This window comes from Fundulus heteroclitus, chromosome 18 (assembly GCF_011125445.2).
Source record: "Fundulus heteroclitus isolate FHET01 chromosome 18, MU-UCD_Fhet_4.1, whole genome shotgun sequence".
NCBI lineage: Eukaryota > Metazoa > Chordata > Actinopteri > Cyprinodontiformes > Fundulidae > Fundulus > Fundulus heteroclitus.
Window position 1 is genome coordinate 12,459,372 of NC_046378.1, and position 23,998 is coordinate 12,483,369.

The 23,998-nt window shown below is 39.7% G+C and overlaps 1 protein-coding gene across 1 annotated transcript in view; it reads left to right on the forward strand.

Annotated features, from left to right (window-relative positions):
* Positions 1-23,998, forward strand: part of zbbx (zinc finger, B-box domain containing) — a 61,123-nt gene that overhangs the window by 33,905 nt on the left and 3,220 nt on the right. Inside the window, exons 8-13 of the mRNA XM_036150100.1 lie at positions 1,964-2,171; positions 10,077-10,236; positions 12,765-12,859; positions 18,004-18,125; positions 18,302-18,360; positions 18,852-18,991. Of these exons, the coding sequence (XP_036005993.1) occupies positions 1,964-2,171; positions 10,077-10,236; positions 12,765-12,859; positions 18,004-18,125; positions 18,302-18,360; positions 18,852-18,991 (784 nt within the window). The remainder of the gene's footprint in view (positions 1-1,963; positions 2,172-10,076; positions 10,237-12,764; positions 12,860-18,003; positions 18,126-18,301; positions 18,361-18,851; positions 18,992-23,998) is intronic.

Below are 23,998 nucleotides of genomic sequence, written 5' to 3' on the forward strand. Positions count from 1 at the left end.
TTAAAGAAAACAAAGCGTCTATCCATGAATGGATACAGCTTAAAAATAAAAGGATTTGGCTGTGGGTAAAATTACACTCAATTTGCAGTTCACATGATGTGACAATGCACTAAAAAGATATCAAACAAGCCTCTACATGGTGTGAGCTCTGCCTCTGCACCCTGTGAGTCAATTGAAAGAACTTCAAACAAACCCTAATTGACGCCATATCCACAGGCTGTATCTAAAAGCAAACTTGTGAACTGCATGTACCTTTGGACTGAAAGGGGCCCTCCAGCAGTGCAGGTCTGGCAGGAACAGTTAGATTGACATTTCATACTCTTTACACCACAGAGTGCAGTTGACCTCATTCTGACAGTAGTCTTTTCAAACAACTGAGGTCAGAAGGTATAGAAAAGAATCGGTCTATGTCCGGCTAGTCTACATTTTACTAATTTTATTTAGGTATAAGTTTGTGAAACAAAAACATTGCCTTAACCTGCTTGTTTAATATAGAATTAAACAGACTTTAATCAAGATACTAAGCTCACATTAAAAATACATTATACAAATTATGCAGTGCTTAAAAAAGTGCTTAAGGAAAATTTGTCAAGTTACAGCCACAAAGCCAAATACCTAAGTAGGTAGAAGGAAAGTTATTCATTTTTACAATTTGATTCATTTTATTATAGAGTTAATACTGCAATTCCAGAGTTCAAGTTTTTCAACATTATTTACCCATTTTAACTGAATACAACTACCAAGGTGTGAAAGCATCAACAGGCCAGAAAGTTAAATGTTGGTCTTATTTGACCAGATAACATTATCTTACGTTTGTTATGTCTCCTACATGGCTTGGAGCAAAGTGCAAACAGAACTTCATAGGGCCTTCTTTTAGTTATGGCTTTCTTCTTGTAAGTCTTCCACAAAGGCAGCAGCAGACCCATTGGATTCTGATAAATAAATATTGTGTTTTCTTGATCCTTGAGATGCTTTTTCTTTGCTAAATTTGTCCTCTAAGATTATACCTCTAATATTACGCTATATATGGAGCAAACCCAACACTTCCCATCACCCCGGGAACACAGTCCCCACAGGGAAACATGGTGGTGGCATGTCAAGACAGGTTGAGGAAACCCTGCTTGTTTTCTTGTTACTTGAGACTGGGACGGAGGTTCACCTTCCAGTAGGGCACTTGCCTGAAACATACTGCTAAAGCCACTCTGAATTGGTTTAGGGAAAGTTTTAAACGTGTTGAAATAGCCTAGTCAAAGTCCAGACCTCAAACCAATCATAGTTATACATGGAGATTGCTGTTCACAAGCAAAAACCATCCAACATGAAGGAACTGGAGCAGTTTTGCCTTGAAGAATGGGCAATCCCAGTGGCCGGATGTGGTGAACTTGTACAGACTGATTCAAAGCAGCTTGTGGCTGTAATTGTCACAAAGTACTAACTCTAGGGGGTGAAAATTTATCATGCTGAAGTTTTCTGTTATTTTGTCCTATTTGTTGTTTGCTTCACAATAAAAAAGATCTAAATTGTAGGAATATTCTCCAAATTCAATGGTGCAAACTCTCAAACATTCCATTTTAATTCTAGGTCGTCACGCAACAAAACATGAAAAATGCCAAGAAGGGTGAATACAAAATGAAGAATACTTATCTCTTCAACACGATGAATGAACAGTTGCATAACTAATTTTAGAGACGATCTTGCCAATGCTAAAGACATGTTGTTTGCCCTTGTGTTCAGAATTAGTGGGGTAGTTCTGGGATTTATCGCAAGTAAGAACTGCTAAGGAAGATTTTGTATGTATTTCACTGACACAAGAATCTGTATTCATTACAACAGGGGGCCAGATTTGTAGATGCAGTATTTGATCTGTAGCAGCGCTCACCTTTAGTTATGAGAATATGTGTGGGATCGTACATCACGTTTTGACCATCACATAAAAGCTCATAAGATATTCTTTTTGTTGTAGGTGCCAGTTGTGAAACATGAACAGGAGAAAGCGGTGGGAGTAACCGCAGATGATAGACGTGAATTGGCCAACCTTTTCACAGGACGGTACAGTGAGGAGGAATCTGCAAGATCTTTTCAGGAAGCTCTCATGGAGTGGAGAAAAGAAAGGAGTGAGGGAATAGGAAAACTTGTCCTAAACGATGTACTATGGACACCCGTGAGACCAGGTGAACTATATAAAAATGGTTGTAGGCATGCACATATTGTCTTCATTATTTTTTTAAATGCACAAAGCTGTTATGGAACTGAGGAGATCAATTGTAGCAGTTCCCAACATAAAATGTTTTCTTTTTTCTTTTTCTTTTTTTGATATAACAACTGCAGACTGGGAACTTTAGCATTCAGGCTAGACTACATAGCTATGCCGCCCCAAATGTGTAAAGCCTTCTTTGAAAAACGGTTTTGATTTTATAGCACAAGGATTTTCTTCAAGACATGTATAAAAAGAGACTTTCTTTATGTGAACCCTTGGAAAAAAAAGTGATGATGATTTAAAGAGGCTTTAAATAAATTCCTTTCACTGCAATATCATTATTCCCCGCAGAAGAAAATGAGAAAAATCTAACCTTTCATGAACTACAAATATTATTTTGGTTAAAAAAAAGTAAAGCAAAGTTGATTTAAAAAATCTCTTGACCCCTCTCTCTGTCACTACTGTGACTAATGACACTTTGTACTTTTTGCAATTGCGCAGCACTTAGCCTTTTAAACATACAGAGAGGCACCATTATGTTCTCTCTATTGTTTTTCTCTTCGCAGAAGTTACACCTGGTCTGATATTCTGTTTAGACGTTGCCGCCATTAACTCGTTGCTTCTTCAGAAGAAGAACTGCTAAAGGAACTGTTAAACAAGAAAAAAACAGCCTTTAGGGAGCGAGACTAGGAGTTAGTCAGGAGTATATAGAAACAGCTCAAAGTCAAGATTAGAGACAGCAAGGATGGGTTCAGGAAGAAGCTGGAGAATAAACTGCAAGAGGAACAATATCAGAGATGTGTGGTCAGGGATGAATAAGATCACAGGCTTCAAGCAAAAGGAGGATTGTATAGGTGGAAGTCTGGACAGAGCCAATGAGCTGAACACATTCTTCAGTTTGTTCAGTTCAGGAACAAGCTCATCCTCCTTCTCTCTTGTACCCGGCCAAACAGACATCCCACCCTCCTTTGACCCACAGCTTACCTGTCAAACCTCAAATGTTCCATCTTCCACCTCAGTCGCAGATTCTTCTGCTTCCACAAGTTTGCCTTCAACCAAATAAGGTGATGCTGTTGCTCCCTTTGCGTCCCCTTCCCACTTTTGTTTATCTAGAAGTTAAGTGAAGAGGCAGCTGGAGAGACTGAACTGGAACAAGGCTGCAGGTCCAGATGGTGTCAGCCCCAGACTCCTGAAGGTCTGTTTGTAGCAGCTCTGTGGGATTCTGCAGCACCTCTTCAATCTAAGCTTGACCCAAGAGAAGATACCGCTGTTGTGGAAGACATCCTGCCTTGTTCCGGTACCAGTGTTGTAGTCAAGTCACTATGCCTCGAGTCCGAGTCCAGGTTCGAGTCTCCAGTGTTCAAGTCCGAGTCAAGTCCAAGTCATTAAAAAAAAAATCCGAGTCGAGTCCGAGTCAAGTCCACTACTCATCCGAGTCAAGTCCGAGTCGAGTCACTATTGATCCAAGTTCGTTGTAGGAACATGCCGTGATGTGTGATGTATGACTTGAAGCAGTAACATTCCATTGCACTAATAATGGCGTTCCGCGAGCGAGCTATTTTTAGAACGTGACATCATATCACGTACAGGGCAAATATGCGTTTTCCTCCACTCTTTCGCTGTAGTTACCCTTGGTTTTACTCGGTAAAACGACTGATTTTTCCAAGTCTAAGACGTCTCCTAACCATGGTTTTTAAACATTGTTGTTATGGAACGTGCAACAGCGACTCGAGGTACGCTGATAGGCCGCATATGAAGGATGTTAAAGCCGCAAGCGGCGTCGATCGGCCCTTGCAGCCAAGCGCGCTCCGGCCTATTGGCCATCGCCGCGGCTCCGGCCGGCCGGCGGGGTTCGCGCACCGGAGCCACGTCGGTGCGCGAACCCCGCCAGCCGCCCCCCCGCCTCCAAAAACAAAGGAGATGATTGTAGATTTCAGGAGAAACAGGGTTAGCTCAAACCCTATTTTCATCTTGGGAGAAGAAGTGGAGGTGGTTGAAGAATATAAATACCTCAGTGTTCATCTGGACAACAGACTGGACCGGAGACACAGCAGTGAAGCTGTCTATAAGAAAGGACACAGCAGACTGTACTTTTTGAGGAAACTAAGGTCCTTCAAGGTTTGCAGCAAGATGCTGCATATCTTCTATAAGTCTGTTGTTGAGAGTCTCATCTCCTCTGCTGTATCTGTTGGGGCAGCAGCATCAGAGCCAGGGACCTAAAAAGGCTCAACAACCTGATAAAGGAGGCTGATTCTGTTCTGGAGACGACTGTGGAACCTCTGGAGTTGATAATGCAAAGGAGGATTCTTTATAAAACCAAAATAATTATGGGCAACCATGACCATCCTCTTCATGAGCCTGTCTTGGGAAAAGATTGTGTCTTCAGTCAGAGACTTCTTCAAATTTGCTGCATTACAGACCGCTACAAGAGATCTTTCCTTGCGACAGCCATCACTGTCTACAATAAATCTTTGAAGAATTTGGATCAATAGGCGTTACAACAACATTTAATTTCTATTTGGGTTAATAAAGTATTTTTGAATTTGAATGAACACAGATATTACTCCTAAACTAGTGCTCCTGTTTTTTTGTATGTTCTTTCTTCTTAAACTGTTGGTCGTGAGAAATGGCTGCTCACGAGTCAGGTTTGCTTCCTGTTAAAAGGCAGTCAGTTCTTTCCACTCTCATTATGTGTTACAGGGATTGTTGCAAGCTTAACAAAATTAAGGCAATACAATATTGCCACATTTTTGTTCAGGAGAAGGGATTGCTGCAAAGCCATGCAATCGGCTGGGTTTCCTTAAGCCGGGCGTACACTGTACGAGTTTTTCCCCTTTTCGGGCCGATTCTTCAGTCGTGCGAGCATTTTTTGAATCGGCCGAATTTCAGCTTGATCGTAGAGGGGGGGAGGAGGGGGGAATGGCTTCTCACGACTACCTCCCGATCAGGAATCGGACGATCGGTGAAAATCAAACATGTTTGAAATTCAGTCGGCTGTCGTGAGGTTTTTGTGAGCACATCCTGCTGTTCAAGCAGAGCTACGAGGGGGCGCCCTCCCCTCCTCTCCGTCCCCGCCAGCGGAGGGAGGGGAGCGGGCGTCCCTGAAGCGACCTCCGCCCGCGGGGGCACTGGGGAGGGCGGCAATGCGCTGGCTGCCTGTTTCGGCACTCCTCCGCGGTCCGCCGCCTGTTTCGGCACTCCTCCGCTCGCGCGGGTGGGGGGGGGGTGGGGCGACCTGCCGTGCTGCGCGGCCGCCGATGCCTCTCGTCCCTCCTCTCTCCCCTCCGTTCCCCCGACGCCCGGTGCCTCCTGCGGGCCTCGAACCCCTGCTCTGGGTCCCTGTCACCTACCGTCGCTCGCCTGCCTCTGTCCCCACAGCGAGCGGTCCCAGAGGGGACACGACGTACAGTGTGAGCAGTCCGGTCTCGTCCGAGCGTCGCGCTGCACAGATCGTGAGCGGTGAACTTTTTAAACCCCGCGGTTCCCTCGCACAGTTTGAGATGTATATAAGTACCACGACTGAAAAACTCGTACAGTGTACGCCCGGCTTTAGATAGCAAGGGTTAGGGTTAGGATTTAAATAAATCATGTCATTAGAATTTAAATAAATACTGTAGGCTACTGCACACCTCACTGTTTCTAATAGTAAATGTATTTCTGATATTGCTGTTGGAAATTCAACCCAGAAGATTTTCCTTCAAATATAGTTCTCGACTCTTGCTTGGCCTTTCTAGAGTTTTACTCTTCTTTCTCATAAAATATTTTTTGTTAATTTCGACATTTACCCCAACTTACAGGGATCTTGAAATATGAAACCCTTCTTCCTCACCAACATTTGGCTGAAATGTGAAAGAGGTATTCTGAGTTGTTTCCTCCACTGAGACAAAATCTGTGTTCCATCAGAAGAAAAGTAACCCCAGAGCATGATATTGACACCACCAATGTTCACTGTTGGCGTGACGACCTCTTATTGAATTGCAGTGGTGGTATTTAGCTAAACATGCCTTTTTGCCTTAAAACTTCAACTTGTTTAGGTTAGACCACAACATAGTATCCTGCAAGGCTGGATATTTTGTTTAATCAGCAAACAGAGGAGATACATACTTGTTGGAAATTAATGCCCTCTTCCTTTCAGCCCCTTGACAGCCCCCCCAACTAGTTTCAGTCTAATTTTTCATCCAGTTTAGAAAATTTTGAATTTTTGTAATGTCACTGTAGTCCCACATGGATTTAAACTTTTAGTACTCTGCCAGAATGTATATATTACAGATTACAGACTTCCTGTCTGACAAGAAGCAGCACGTGAAGCTGGTAAAACATGTCTCTGACTCACAGCTCATGAGCAATGGTTCCCCCCAGAGCTGTGTTCTTTCTCCTCTGCTCTTCTGCCTGTACACCAACAGCTGCACCTCCAGTCACCAGTCTGTCAAGCTTCTGAAGTTCACGGACGACACCACTCTCATAGGACTAATCTCTGATGGTGACGAGTCCGCCTACAGGTGGGAGGCTGACCATCTGGCGACCTGCTGCAGGGAGAACAACCTGGAGCTCAACGCTGTAAAAACAGTGGAGATGGTTGTGGAATTCAGGAAGAAGTCAGCCCCAGCTACCCCCATCACCCTCTGTGACTCCATAATTGACACTGTGGAGTCTTTCCGCTTCCTGGGAACTGTCATCTCCCAGGACCTAAAGTGGGAGCTGAACATCAACTCCCTCACTAAGCAGAGGATGTACTTCCTGCGGCAGCTGAAGAAATTCAACCTGCCAAGGACAATGATGGTGCAGTTCTACTCCTCCATCATTGAGTCCATTCTCACCTCCTCCATCACCATCTGGTAGGCTGGTGCCACCGCCAAGGACAAGGGCAGACTGCAGCGTGTCATCCGGTCTGCAGAGAAGGCGATTGGCTGCAATCTTCCATCTCTCCAGGACCTGTACGCTTCAGGACTCTGAAGCGTGCAGGGAAGATTGTGGCTGATCCCTCGCACCCCAGTCACAAAATATTAGAGTCACTTCCCTCTGGCAGGGGCTGTGGCCCATCAGGACCGAAACCTCACGCCACAAGAACAGTTTTTTCCCATCCGCTACCATCCTTACCAACAAGGCCAAGAGCCGCCCGTGAAACTGGACACTGCCTCTCTCCCTTCCCCATTCAGGACCTACAAGCTACACCAACGTAGCATCTCCAGACCTTCTGTGTTACATTAACGCACAGTCTTCTGTGTATATAGCTCTGTATGTATATCTATTTTGTCTGCACCATCAACACCAAGTCAAATTCCTTTTAGGTGCAAACCTACTTGGCAATAAACTTGATTCAGATTCTGATATATTATGCTGTGGATTTAGTTTTGCCTTTTCTTGACTAATATCTTTGTTAAATGTAATCATTTTATTTTTGGACAACTTCTACAAACTATGCCTTTACCTAATGGATGCAAATGAATTACAAGTATAATCCATCTAGGACAGTAGAGATTCACTAGGGTTTTAAATTAGATTATAAGATGTTTCAACTAAGTTTTTAAGGGTATGCACACACAACAAGTTATATTGCCGCTTTCTATTTCTCTTATTTTTTCCTCTAATAAGTTTGATTTTCACTTGAATAGTATAGGTTGCATGTAATATGTAGAAAATGTTTTTTTTAAACATTGTTAAAAAAAACAACTTTAACAGGTATTAAGCGCACTCATAAAAATCAGCACACATTCACTTTATAATATCGTATTCTATTATCTTTCCAATTTTTAAAGACTCAACAAGAGAAACTGGTCTCATTCTCATGTCTCGTTTCTATAGAAAACAAGATGATTAAAGGTTCTAGACAGCAGGGGAAGTGTAACCTCACCACACAGACACACACAGAATACATGTGCTTAAAGGGGTGATAGTGGCGGAGGAGTTAGGGAGTTCGTTGTGTTGCCGATTTGAACCCCCACGGCGATTTTCTCAGTTTTTGTGTCCTTGGGCAAGAGACTTCAACCGCTTTGCCTGCTGCTGGTGGTCAGAGGGACCAGTGGTGCTGATTGTATGGCAGCCCCGCTTCTGTCAGTCTGCCCCAGGGCAGCTGTGGCTTAATTGTAGCTCATCACTGTCAGCGTGTGACTGGATGACTGAATGTTGTATAAAGGGCTTTGGGGTCCTCAGGACTTGATAAAACACTATATGAGTACAGGCCATTTACAATTTTTTTTAAAATAAATATATCATGGTGAGATTTTGTCCATGCATCTAGAAATAAATGTAAGCGTTTTTACACATCTTTGCTGGGGGTGTCAATACATGCCAAAGTGAAGGGAGCTGTATATATCACAGTTCTGCAGGTTAATCATTACATGTATGGTAGTTCACCTACATGCAAACATAGCTAAAGTATTTGAACTATGTCCTGTTAACAAGATGAATGTTCTCTCTCCTCTTAAGCCCCAAGGATGCACTATCCATTATTTAAAAAAATAGCATTCCGTATTTTGATTCAGCTGGCCACAGGGCAGTTTTCCACTTTGCCTCAGTCCATCTTTAATGAGCTCGGTCCCAGAGGCTGCAATGTTTCCTGATATTTCCTGATTAATTTTGAATGAGCAGGTATGTTGAGCAGGTATCTTTTCAGGGATGCTTTTTTAATTGCAGAATTTGTGTTAAATGACTTTTATTCTTGCTTCTGAGCAAATGCAGTAATTTCGTCTTTAGAACAATTTGTTTTAATTGAGAAAAATAGCCATTGTTAAATGGAGGAATATGGAGGGATTATTGAAGGTGAATCATAAAGTGAAAAAAGGCTGTTGCACACTCGCTTTCTTGTACATTCCATTTTATTTATTAATACTGTTGTCCTCAGGCCAGTTATCCTAAGGTCTAAAATGTTAATAGGTAAAATAAAAGTTAAATGAAGATAGATTTTGCAAAAAAATATAGAAATAATGGTGTTAATGCTGTAACAATTGCAATAAAACGATTATGAAATATATACTACATGTGTATCAAAATTATTTTTTATCATCTATCAGACAACCACACACTTGGCTACCCACCCTCCTCAACTGTTTATCACTGCCCTCCTTTGCTCCTAATTCTTTTCTGCACTCTTCCTGTTTGTGGTCTGATCAGTTAATTAAATAAGGTCTTTACTGCAGTTAGAGATTAGAAGGTCGAGACTGAGTGTGGTGCTTGAGAGAATGGCTGTTGCATTATGACAAAATAAAAACGGGATCGTTAAGGTCAGCACTGCACTGCACCTCAGCTAGGTTTATGTGTAAAACTATGATTACATTTTTGTGCCTTTTCGTCCAGACGGTTTCAACATATGTTGAAGTACATACTGTGCTTGAGGTTTAAACGCCTGCGTTATTAACGCTGTTAATCTGGGTTGTGGTTGTGTGTGCTTCAGACTGGGTGTTCTTGTCATCAGTCGTATCTTTTCTGCTTTAATGCTTGGAAAAAGTCAGATCCTCTCTTTTCACTCTGCTCTGAAAATTGCTGCTACCCACTCCAGCACTAATTATTTATGCCAGGCCAATGGACTCAAGGCCCAATTTAAAGCTGCCACTGTGAACTGTGTCTGCAGAACAGTCAAAGAATTTCCTTTACTTCTGTCTTTCTTTTTCTCCTATGTGATTACTAGATTTCTTTGATGGTGTTTGAATCTTTTTCTTATTCCCATGGGGTTAACTTCTGCCTTTCATTGTTTTGGCACTTTTGGTATGGCGGCGAGGTGTTTTCTCACTTGTTGAAGAAAGGTGTGTTGAAAAGGCTGTTCATGAAATTCTCCTGCCTTCTTCTCTGCCTTTGACTCACTGTTGTTTTACTTTAGGATGTCCTTTTTCTCTCTCATCTCATTTTTATTTTATATGACGTCCCTCTCCCCATATTTCCCCAGCATCAGTGTCAGCCATGTCGACCCAGACTGACCTTTCTCCAGACAGAGAAGCTGAAGGACAAAAAAGAGAAGGAGCAGAAGGAAAGCTAACTGTCAAGCTGGAGTTTTCTGAAAACAGCCTTACCTACATGGAAAGGTTGGTTCTCAAGAAGCACCGCAGGTACAACTAACAAATCCTATGCAAAGTACATAAAATGTGCCCTACTAATCTGAAATGTTCTACATTCATGGTTGTCAAGCTGATAAGTACAAATGGTTGTAGAATCACTAGCTTTAGAGGTAACATTTTTTAAATTAAACGCTAATTTTGATAAAGGTAAGTTGTTCAAGGATGTTGATCTTTGCTTAGTTAGAAAGTTCTTTAAAAGAGGAGTACAGTAGTAAACACTTTGAGTACTTTTTTTATCTTTTAATTGTACTTTCCGTCAAAAGTACAATTAAATTCTTCAACTGCTTAAGTTGTGAAAATAAAACTTGTAACTTAACACGTTAAAAGGTGGTAAGAGCCATGGTCAAACGTAATCTTTACGTAAAAATAATGTTGATTAGACATACAACTCAAAAACTGTTGATATTTCAGTGCCGAATCCATGGGAGTTAACACCATCTCAACTGTTTCATGTTCAAAACTGTTTTGACGTTGAATGAATGTTTTTCTTAAACTGACATTTTTTGAACAATACTTAAACGTTTAAGGAACTGTTTTATTTGTGAAATGCACCGTAATATATATTATTTCTCAAAATATTGGTCACCAAATGGCAAGTTATGAAAGTCAACATCAGATGAAGTAACATGTGCCCATTTTAGCAACATTCTGATCATGCAGACATATATCCTCACATGCAACGAAACAGACTGTATGCATACATTTTCCTTATCACAGTCCTTTTGTTACCTTAGCACATGCCTACCATGCAGCTCCATAGTCAGCCCTTATAAGGCACTAGTGAACAAAGCAATTTCTTTGTACTAACTGCAATCAATTGCCTGCAGGTTGGGCTTCTGCAGGTCCCGTTATTATAACCTTTATTTAAGCAGTTTTTGTGTCTGTGTGTGTGTGTTGGGGGGGGACTTAGTAGTCAGCTCAAAAGCAGGTCAGCAGGAAAGAGAGCTGAGTGGAGTTTTGGGCGTTCTCTCTGCTGGAGCTGGAATGCTCAACGTCCCAAACTGTAGCAGCCTTTAACTGCGGAATAGACTAGAGAGCCAATCTGGAGTGCAATAACCCTGAAGCGGCGATGGTAGCAGAGCTTAATGGAGAGACAGAGAGTCTTACCGGCTGGAGGGGAGAAAGAAGGAGAGGTTGAATTTTAACAAGCTTTAATAATAATGGGAAAAGGAGGGGGCAGAGAGCAAGAGAGAGCTTTAAAGAATCGGCTAAAAGTGCTCAGCTATATTAGAGTCGTAAAGTCTATCACCCTAGTAGATTTGTGCACGGCCTGCAGGTTGTAGAAAGCAAGCTTTTGACTGAGCTGACTGAGCTGTGTTGCTGGGATAAGTGAGTGCTCATTCCTCCTCCAAGAGTCAGAGTTTTAACAGGTCCTGTCCAACAAACTCTATTAAAAGCCCACACAGTGATAGTCCCCTGCTAGATAGGTTGACTTCTATAAAGCAATTTTAGCATACATATTAGATGTGGTTTAGCTAATTTTAAAGGAAATATTTGATTGAAAGTCCTTTACTCCTAGCAGTTTTTGCTTTTTGGATGATGAAAAATGGAACATGCATGAAATTTGTTTAAGCCTAAAATATAGTTTTTCATTTTTTTTACCAATAAAGTTGACACACTGCTGAAACACACAGTATCTGCCTAACAATACAGCCCAACGTATAATTTATGAAAATGCTGTTGGTAACACTAGCAGCATGTGACAATTCATCAAATTAGAAGTAGTCAATTTAGTTTTTTAATAAAACACATTTTTCAAGCTAATTGCATCTTCAGTAAGTGGATAAAAACATTTTGGGTGAAAATAAGGCACACATTTAAATCCTGTGGGTGTGTGTATTTTGCAAGTTGGTAGGCTTTTTTAATTGTACCGCTCTAGCTCTATATTTCCTATCAGTCACAGTGCGACAAGTGATTGCCGGCTTCATTTAATTACTTTTAGACGAGAAATACAGCTGCTTCTGTCTCATCAATTCCTTTTTGTACTCTGCTTTATTTGTTCTTCAGAAGGGGAAACAAGTGTTTGGTTTTATCCTTAAATATGTTTTTGCACATTTTGTAGGACAACTGCAGTTTGTTGTTAGCCTGTAATAAATCACTTTCATGTTCCTAAAGCAGCTAACCCTAACAGAGTCCTTGTGAGTTCTGCCAAATGATGAGGAAATGCAGCTTTTCTACTTGGTGCTCTGCACAATGGTTTACGATAAATTGTAAGAGACAACTGTCAGCTATTGTTGTGGTTCTTCTGTGTTTCAATGGCAGTTGGCAAACTGAATGTGGCTTGCATTACTGCCTACGGTTGGACTGACGGATATATTTATGGTTGTCATTTTGTTGTGAAACCAAAAGGTTGACATCCACTTTCATGCATAGTATATAGCATAATTCTAGATACTATACATACAGCATCCATCAATCCATGTATGTAAAGGAATAAAGGGACAAAAAGCTTGACACAAAAATAAAAATACATAATTTTTGCCTACATTTGGTGTTACTTTCTGATTTCCTCTTTTCAGAACACCAGTTGATAGTCCATCACTGGCTTTTGGTATGGATTTCAAATCATTACCTACCACGGACACTGAAGAAGAGATGGCCATCAGCCTGACTGGTAATACTGAATTGTGCCCAAGCACACGCACACATACATACATACATACATACATACGTACATATATATATATACATACATAAAAATATATATATATATACATACATAAAAATATATATATATATATATACATACATAAAAAAATATATATATATATATATATACACACATAAAAAAAATTATATATATATATATATATATATATCTCTGTTGACCCACAAAAAGGGACTGGTACCCTGAGATCTTGATGCTGTTGCTCCACACCTAACCTTTCTGACACACAGTAAGAACAGGCCCTCAAACTAAACAAGAATCCTCTTCAGCAGAGTAGTATGATAGATGACTTGCACAAGCACACATCCACACATATCACTTTCAGATATACAAACACACAATTGTAAAATCTCTTTCTCTCAGCGGGTTAGACTTATCAGTTCTTGCCCCTCCATCCATAGCAATGTGACAGGTAATCACTGGCTGTGATTGTTCAGTTGGAGGGCTGTTATAGGTGGCTCAAGCCTGACAGAGTAAGGCATGGGGCATGCAAGGGGAGATCAGGTTCAGCCAGTAGTCTGCTGCTCACTGTCTGCAGTGTGTCAGTCAGTGGAATATTCTGATTTTCTAACTTCAACCAAGGGGTAAAAAGAGATGGTAGACTAGCATTACATCCATCTTTCCAAACCTCTTTGGGCAGTGGTCTCAAACTCAAATCCTTGAGGGCCGGTAAGCTGCAACTTTTAGCTGTGTATCTTGCCCTACAAGCCCGAATGAAACAGCTAAAGAGCCTCACTAGCATGCAGTCAAGCTCTACAGAGCTCTGCTAATGAACTTATATTTTAGTCAGGTGTGTTGAAGCAGATACGCATCTACAAGTTGCAGGACACCGGCCAGCTGGACTGGAGTTTGAGACAACTGGTCAACTGCTTTTTATAATAAAGACTGACTCAGTTTCTGACCTTGTTGCAATTTTCAAGAACTTGCTGTTCTAACATTCCCTGGGCTGTCTGTGTTTGTTAGTATTAGAAATGTCTGAGGTCACAAATAGTTCCTAGTGCTGATCACATTAATGTTTAATGTGAAACATCCAGAATAATTTGTAGGTGATTATAGACTGTGGGTAAAACAGTTTGAAAAATACCTCCACTTTAGGACAACATCCATCCACTCCCCTGAATGGAGCTGAAGCTGAAAGATTAAGGAAAGCAACTTTACTGTATGTCTGTGGCTTTCAACCACTCGTAGTGTATTTAACACATCTAAATGTCACTTGTGTGACAGCTGGTTCTTTTTCCAGTCTCCAGGCCCCCATATATCAGTGACTACCACACGTCTTTGGTGAAGGTCAACAAACACAGGGCAAAGTCTGTTGTCCTCTTGGAGGAAAGCCTTGGGACAAACAGTAAATTATATTAAATATACTAAACCTGAACTCACGATTGATTTTCTGGCGAAGGATTGTGGGCCATCTACTTTCTCCCCTCCAGTAGGCTGGGCTGTGTTGATTTGAAATTCCTGTTCCCACTTATTCCAAAAGTGCTCTATAGGATTAATATCTGGTGACCATGGAGACCATTGGAGTACCATGAACTAATTGTCATGTTAAAGAAAGCAGCAGCCCATCTGCTTCAAAGTTCTAAGTGTTCATTTAGAGGTGGTATTTTGCATATATTAGCCTCATCACACACATTAGAGCTATTGCTGCCTTTCTGATATCCTCTGACATCAACAAGGCATTTGGATCCACACAACTACCACTCCCCGGAATTTTTCTCTTTTCATACCCTTCTCGGTAAACCTGAGATGGTTGTGTGTGAAAATTCCAGAAGATCAGCAGCTGCTGAAATACTCAGACCAGGTTTTCTGTCATCAACAAGGATGTCATGTTCAAAGTCAACTGAAGCCCATTTTTCTTCATTCACCGCCTTCTTGTGTCATTTTTTGTGTTTTTTGCCATTTGATTGGCAAATCCAATATTTGTGTTAACAAGCAATAACAGGTGTATTGAATAATGTGGCCTGTGAGGGTAAATTCCCCCAAATGATGTGAAACACACACTTTTATGCACATACTCTCATACGCTCACACACTGCTGTCACTCCACCACATGGGTCTGTCAGCAAAAGAAAATGAGAATTTAAGACAAAGGGTTCCTCCCTACATGTTGAAAGTAAACAGCTTCTATTATTCATTGACATGCTCATTTCTGCCCCTTTGATATTTAAAGATAGATGAGGGGGAGAGGCTCTGCAACCTGTTGTAACGGGCATGAATTAGAATTAAAGTTTGAGACAGGTGGTAGGAATAGGTTATCAAGCTCTGAACAGCCCTTCATTTCCCAAAGACACTTCTGTTTTTGTCTGATCTGCATACAGTTACAAGAAAGACCAATCTATTATTTAATTCTAAGTAGAGAAATCAAAGTTCTGATGGTGGCACTTCTATGGCAAACATGCTGTTTAGAATATAGAATAGAATAAACAGTGGAATGTGGATGCTCTACCCACTTAGACATAAGTTTATTTTACCAGATCTTCCTTGAAAAAAGAGATTGTAAATCTCAATGGTAACTTTCCTGGTTAAATAAAGGTATAATAATACAAATGTGTTATTGTTTTGAGCTTGCTTATTCATTTTGATTGGTGCCGTATTTTCTATCTCTACCCGTTTTACATAAACATGCACATATCCAAAGCCAATAACCATGCACTGACCTACTAAGTTGATGAGTAGCTTTGTCGTATAACTTAAATGTCACCTTCAATGTTAGGACTAGTTAAGCTAGATGTCCTTAAGAAAATGTGGAATGATTTAACCTTTTTTCAGAAAAGAACATCTCATCTCCCAGCTTTATGCTGTTTATTTGTTGGAATGGAGGTGGCTGTAGATACCTACCATTTACGATGACATAATAGGGTCTCTTGGGCCCCATTTCCACTGCTGGCAAATGTGGCCCAAATCTTATTTCTTTGGGATTAAGTGACCAGGCCATGTTTTCCAGTGTGAGTGTTCAGATCTGGCCTTTATGTGATTTGATGCACTTCCATATGTGTTCCTGAATCCGACTCATATCGGATCTTTTTGAATGTGACTCCAGTGGGAACAACCAAGGCGGATTTGATGCAACTTTGATGACACTGTCCATCGACATTTGTCACTAGTTTGCACCGTCCGGAAGTGATTGCATTTAGCAAGATGGAGGGCAGCAGTGACATTACTGATCAGTGGTGGGATAGCGAGATGTTAAACCTCATTAATATATAGAGTGAAATTCAAGCCAAGTTGAACAGGTCATATAGGATCCATTTAGATGTGGGGCATACCTCACAGCTATGTAAACTTTGTGAACAATCCTGCACACAGAGGACTTTGCAATGCCAAAGAGGTTACCCAGCGTGCCTTAATCTGCCCCAGCTGCAATGTGATACAATGGATTGCAATGAGTGTCCTGCCTTAGGAGTCGAGAGGAGAGGCATTGACATATAATTAAAAGTTGCCTATGACATCCTAAAGTTCTCAATGGACTCTGTCTCTGAGAAGTTGTTGACATCTTTGCCTCACCATTCCTGGCTATGTACCCGCATTCAAACAGACCTCTGTGCTAAATTGGCAGCCAAGCTCTGTAAAATGCCAGAATACAGTTTCACTGGCTTTTTATTCATTCCCAGCACCGACTGACACAATAAATGGCTTCTGTTGGACACTAAAAACCCCAACACCTATTTTTTCCATGTTTCCTGGACCAAAGTGTGCTCGGTGGGACGTCATTGTTGCTGTTTTACGCATGCTGGTCAGTTCACAATTGAGTCATATATAGGCAACATTTTAAAAGTAATGTAAAAAAAAAAAAATCTGATTTCAGATTTTTTTAATTGATTATTAAAATCTGCAGTGACAAAGAATAAAAAAATAAATTGGGAAAGAAGCAATTATTTGTTGCTTACCCATTTCAAGATTGAAGTTGAAATTAAAAAAAAAGGCAAAATAGTGAATAAAGAGGAAAGATTTAAAAAGCATAAAAAATAAAGTTAAAATGTTGAAAAGGAAGTTACCATGTTAGGATTAAAGTGTAACCATTAAAATGCACCAGGATTGGTGCAAAGACTTATGGAAGCCATGCATCATGTAAACAATTAACGTTACTCTTTAGAATAGGATTTAATGACAAAGAAATTCCTGCTAAACGTCTTGTGGACAAATGTGGGCTGTCCTGACGCATCACAAACCTGCTCAGTTCCAGCATTACACCGACAGCATTGTTGTTGACCAGTTTATTCGCAAGATTTTGAATTTAATAACAAAACCTTTTTTTTTTTTTTTTTTTTTTTTACATTTTTGTTAAAGGCATACTATGCAACATTTTTCAGTTAATTAATGTGTTCCATACCGTTTTGGGTGATTAAATGAGTCATTTCAGGTGGAACTAAGGTAGTCTCATGTGCATCGCGAGAGTCGGTGTTGCTTTACGGCGAGAACTGCTACACGCCCCCAGTGAAAGGCATGCTCGTTGCTAGATTTGTGCAGTTATTATGGCGGAACCAGCGAGAAAACAGCGAAAGCCCATGTCGGAGCAGGCAAGAAAGAGGAAAATGGCTCTGGACAGAGAGAGGAGTCGTACACGGGTACCCCCCCGCCGGTTGCACAAAGCTTGTCCCCCCCCCCTCTGCCCCTCTCCTCTGCCGGTCGCGCAAAGCTTGTCTTCCCCCCGCTCCGCTCATCCGGTAAGCAAATTCCTAGGAGAAACACTGCATTGGAATGGTTTCTCTCTCTCTGTGTGCATGTTCATACTTTCACTGTGTTAGTAGACATGGTGATTCGTTGCGTTCGCCTGTCTGCTAAGCTCAAAACAACCGCACCTGGCTTGACGGAGAAACCAGAACAGCTGAGCATATTTACGACAGTGCACTTTTACTTTCGCCCTCTGGGGGGAGCCTTGCTGGAAAATCAACCCCGGTTGCATAGTATACCTTTAACATTCAAACTTTGTGCTAGAATTGGATTTTTTTATTTCATTCTCAATATTTAAATGTTACTGTGTAATGAAAAATATAATAAAAATATACACCTGCAAAAAAAGTTAAAATAAAAGAAAATGCCCCAAATATCCTTTTCCAAGCCAAATCATGATTTCTTTTTTATATTTATAGCTGAAGAGGAGGATTTTCATCAGTACTGCTCATCACTGTTCAGTGTTCCTGTCAGCCAGGACAGGACTGAGCCACAGCTTTCCACACCTGAATTGTGTCTTGTCATAGAAGTCTTGGATGAGGTACTGTAAAACGTACATAACCATTTCTATCCAAAATAATTTGCCATTATGTAACATAGCACATCAAGACATCAAGACAAAAATAATAAATATACTCAGACAGTCACACTATGAACATGTTCCTTCTTTGCGTTTATGTCTCACTCAACCTCATTGTGCTTCTTTTTTCTCCACAGGTATGCATAGATATGAAGAAAGTGTCTCTTGTTGAAAAGAAGTTGGATAACAACAGAATGTAAGACTTGGTGTACAATAAACCCTTAGCATGGCCTATGGGATAATTAGACTCTTCCAAGTGCAACATGCATATGTGTTTACCAGCAGAGCAAAAAAAAAAAAAGAAGACGTGACTTAAACCTAAAATGTTTTTAGAGTTTAACCTGCCACTCATGACACGTTCGTAGTGGCTGGTAACTAAGTCAGTGTAGAGTAGATGTTCTCTTGATTGAAAACCTGTTTCTTTTCGACAAGAGAGAGGAAGGTAATTACTGTCGGTTCTCCCTTAGTGTTGTGAGCATTTAAATGAATAAAATGCATTGTTGTAAGAGCCAGAGTCAGTAGTTAAGGGATTTGGGATCAGTTGTTTTACATTGTAAGTCTGATTTAACATCCGAACAGCAATATTAATGGAAAGAAAAAGCAATAATGAATTGGAATGTATTTATTGTCCCATTTGACCATCAATAGGCTGATGCAAACTGAGATAGTACTCCCTTTTTCATTCAGAGTTTCAGCTGTTCAGCAAATCTCTGGGATGGAACAGAGTGAAATGTCCCAAACACCCCTGTTTGTGCATAGGGCTTTAGAAGCTGAACACTCCTCTCCCCATCCACCACAAAATTCAAAAATTGACAATTCACTGAAAGGTAAGCTGTGTTGTACTGAAAGCCTAAAATATGAATGTTTGTGGACATTTCAGGACATCATGCCCTGTGATGTGAGATTGATGCCATTTGGCCAATTCTAATATTTTGCTTAATGGCAGCAATGGTTCTAATCAGCCTTTAATGTTGTTCTTGTAAAACTCTACATGATTTTATTATATTCCTGTCTTCTGATTTTTTTTTGTCTAGCATCACTTTCTGGGGCGTTTGCTTGTACTACTGCCAGAACATCAAAGAAATCACCCAAAACACCAAACTCAAATTCATCAAGGTCCATTTTCTCACCCACACTTACCAAATCAAACGCTAACTGTGGATTACCACAACTCGTCTCCTCATTACCAGATTCACAATTTAAGACTCACAAATCTTCCCAGCCTCCTGTTTTATTTTCACCTGATGCGTCAGTTTTGGATGCTACAACGTCAATTATTCCCCAGGACCATCTTTCCACTTCTTCATCAACGTCTTTTCCTCTGAGGTCTACGTTCAGTGTCTCTCCATCAAGCTCTGCTCAGTCCGTCTTACTGCCTATGGTTTACCACTCAACCCCACAACAAAATGGTACAGAAAAAAACCAATCCCTCCAGTTATTTGCAGAAACAATCTCATCTCTGAACCCTTATGAAACACCAAGAGGCAATCTAATCTCCCCACAGCAATTCCAGCTTTCCTGCAGTGACCAAGATTGTCTTCCATTAGACAATCAACTCACACAGTCTTTATCACCTGCTACTGTAAAGTCGCAGCTAACATCAAAGGCACTGGAGCCGATTATTTCAATAGGTAGGCCTGCTCCAAACAATGCCCCTTCATATATTTGTCCTAAATCATTATTAAAATTTGAAGACACTCCGGTTTTAAAGTGCCTAGTATCACCTCCATCATGTGAGAAGACACTTTGTACCTCTCCATACTGCATCTCAGATCTCTCTGATATTCCTGTGGAAACAGAGGAAGACAAGGAGTTTTTAGAAGGTAAGTGCAGCACAATAGTTATATTTATTTGCCTGTGCGAGTGCATTTCTTTGTAGTGTGTATGATCATGACTGTTGGACAGTGTGCCAGGATTTACTACAGACATTTCAGATTTTTTATTTGTAAAAATTGGAAGGCCATTCATTATTTTTCTTTCTACTTCGCAATTAGAAATTGTGCTGTGTCCATCACTTAAAATGACAATGACATAAACTGATGTTTGTGTTTCTACTGTGACTAAAGGTTAGGGCTTTGAATACTTTTGTAAATCACTGTATGATGTTGATCAGTCCAGCTGACAGTCTTGCCTGGGTGCGGGACATGATAATCTTAGATGGGGCCCCATCCTAGGCATTCTGTAACGAGTAAAACATTTAGTTATTTGCCAATTAAAGACATGATTGATAATGCGTTCTGTCTCCGTTCATCTTCTACCTTATTTTACCACTCTCTCCTCCTATCTGCTCCATACTTCAGATTAGTCTACTTAATCTCCACAATTAAGTAGACTGTCATATGTGAGAGTTTGAATAAAAATCAAAATGTGTATATATATATATATATATATATATATATATATATATATATATATATATATATATATATATATATATATATATATATATATATATATATGTGTATATATATGTAAAATAAATAATACAATATTGTTTTCAACATATTAGAAAGGTCTAAATGTATTAATCAGTTAAATAATTACATATATAAACAAATCATACATACATTTTTAAATGACTTTTTTGCTTACTTGCTAATATACATCATAAACTAACTTAAACTGCTGCTGTATTCCACTAAATCAGTCTGAATGTTTACCTTGCATAGAAACTCAACTGCAGTCCAATCTACTTTTCTCCCCACTACTGCAAATTTAGGAAGAGAAATATAGCAAAGGTTTTACGTAACCTAAATATTAGGCTTATATTTTTATTCACAGGCCCTTAAAAAAATAGACACTTTTTTGAACGATGAAGTACCTAGAGAAAAATAGCTATTTATATTTACTATTTTAAATACAGTTAACAGTAAACAGCTTGTAATTATCACAGTAATCGTTCCTTTTACTCCCCTGGACTGTCAAGGCCTATTTACATACAACTACGTATGTTTTAGTTTTTCTTTTTATTAAAATGGATCGGTTGTTTTTAATTGTACATCTGTAAGAAATAGAAAGGTAATTGCACTCTAAACAATGCCCCTAAAATAGTACAAACACACATAAACAGACTTTTACTTTTGTATCACCATGGTGACACTACATAGCGGAATGCAGTCTGTGGAACACGTTCACCATCACAACACAATACCCAGCACCAACCCTTAAAACCCGGACAATAGCCATTTTCAGTTTTTAAATTAGATTTATGCCCCTATGCGTAAGAATTGATCAGCAGGTGATAGAACAGGAGACAAAGAGAAACAGAATTAATATTAAAGGGGACCTATTATGCTTCCTTTTAAAAAAAAAGTTAGGATAGGTCAATGGGTTATACAAAACATGTTCATTGCATTTTCTGCACAGCAGAAATACAGCAGCAATAGCTTTTCCAGCAGCCATTGATTAGCACATAAAGCATTAATATCAGCTAACCAAACATGCTCTTCTTCTAATAATGAAGTGGGAGGAGCTCCACTTTGGTTGCTCGGTAAGGGGCTGGTCTCAGCGGGGTTTTTTTTTTTTTTTTTTGAAACGGCTCATTTTCCAGACATAAAAACATTTACTTATTGCAAACAAATGTCTGGACAGATTTTTTTTTTAGCAATTGGACTGTTTCTAGAAGAAGTACAGACCAAAATGGAAGTACAGAAAATGTCCAAAAAGTGAATTTTACATGATAGGTTCCCTATGAATAAATGTGCATTTTAATTAATTAGACCTGATTTCACGATCCACCACTTACATTAGAAAGATAAGTCTGCAGCAGTGTTGACAGCTGAAACGGTTTAATCTTTCATAACTCTGTCAAATCTTGCTTTTACTTTATATAACTTTTATTCCCTTAGTTTAAATGTCCACAACTATTTCTGTGTTCATCCATCATTTCTATGCTCGCTTTCATTTTTTCATCCTTCATTTCCACTTCTTCCTTCAGCTCTTTGACCAGGGAGACATGGAATGCCAACTTTATCAGCTTATTAGAGCTTTAAAGTGTCAAGGACACTTACATCAGACCTCACCATTTTTCTTGAATATTTGATATAAAAATGTTCTCTTCATCGGTTTAAAACGGGACAAACAAGGACACTGTTTTTATTGTTAACCTTGAAACTTCAACATTTTCCAAACTACACAAAGACAAATGTGTTGTTTATTGAGCATCTTGTAAAAAAAAATATTTTTCAGCTACCGCACATAGGTAACTTTCATTCTAATTTTGTGTGTTTGTGTGTGTTTTATTAAGACAGTGAGGATGAAATGACTATTGATAGCCTTACTCTGACTCCACCAGAAGAAGACTTCTGCAGAGCACAGATACATGGATGTTCACCGAGAGAGAAAACAAGAGAAACTAACAATCTGGAAATGTCTCATCCAGATGATTCATTTGAACCGGAAAAGAAAAAACAAGAGAAAGTTTTGCAAACTGAAGCCACAGAACAGCAGCCAGAACCACAGATGGTAACGTGTTTTATTTGCATACATTAATGTTATGGTGAAAAAAAACACTCTTATTAAGTTAGGCTTTACAGGTTTTGTATGATTTTTTTATTTACTTTCACAAGCCTTTTCCATATTTGGCATCTTTAATAAACGGCCTGTGATGAACCTGGGATCTATCTTGGCTCTCATCCAAATCTGCCCCACCTGCAACCTAACAAGGATAAGCTATTATAGACAATTGATGCAGAAAAATAACTGAAACATGTAGTTTTGGAACCTTTACGTTTAAATTTTAAAGTTTAGAACCTCAATCATTTCAACTTGAAACCCTGGATTTAAAAGAGTATACTGTATATACTGTATACTGTATCACGACTCTAGGTGTTGGAGTGACATTTTCCCCAAGCTTATCAACCTGCAAATGTTGCAACAATCACGTTTATGACTTTATCTAATCATAATAAATTGTATCAGTGGGAATCTTAAAGCATACAAACGGGAAGCAAGATAACAATAAAAAGACAAAATTTCAATGAAACTGTCAGCTTACTGTGAGAACTAAACAGTGAGCAAAGACCTTGTTTTCTACTTATACACATTTCTACATACATAACACAATGAACCCACTTACATAAAGTTCATACCCAAGTTTGTAACTTTTTTGCTTCTCTTGTTGTCTGCTACAAGGATATATCATCCTGTGGAATCAAGGGCTGATTGATGAGCTGGTCCGTGGTGCATTTATTTCATAATTCAAAACCTAATTCACAAAATAAACATTTTCGGCAAAACATTGTGGTCCTATTGGTCAGTAGCAGTTGATAGGGGTGGATGGTAACTGTAGTGATAGCATACAGCAGGGAAACGAAAGCAAACTTGTGTAATATCCACAGCACAATTTAGGATTAAGTCAATGCTGGAGTCAAAATCTACTATAACTGGATGTTGACACACAGTTTTGATACAGAATGTGTGGTCTTCACTGGCATTTCTGCTGGGGTGTCTTTTATATTAGTTTTTTAATGGTTTTGTGGCACTAGAGATGTTTATTTGAACATTTTCTGACACTAAACAGCCTTTGCTGTGGCTGTATTTGTAAGAATGCCATTGATTTGGCTTGTTTGATAGTTTTATGTTATGGGTATTAATATTGTGAATTTTAAACATTTGTATCCTGGCAGTCAGTTATATTGCTACTGTGCTTTCCATTTTTTAAGGGTTAGCTATGGGTTGGAAAGATAGAAATGACACATACCGCTTGTTTGATTGTGTGCTCTGTGTCCGGTCCAATAACTCTTGCTTAGGATCTGATCGGTCCAGTCTTCCGTCTGGTGTCAGGTCCACTGATTTCACATTAGGTACCGGCGGCAGTGGCTGTACCTTTGTTA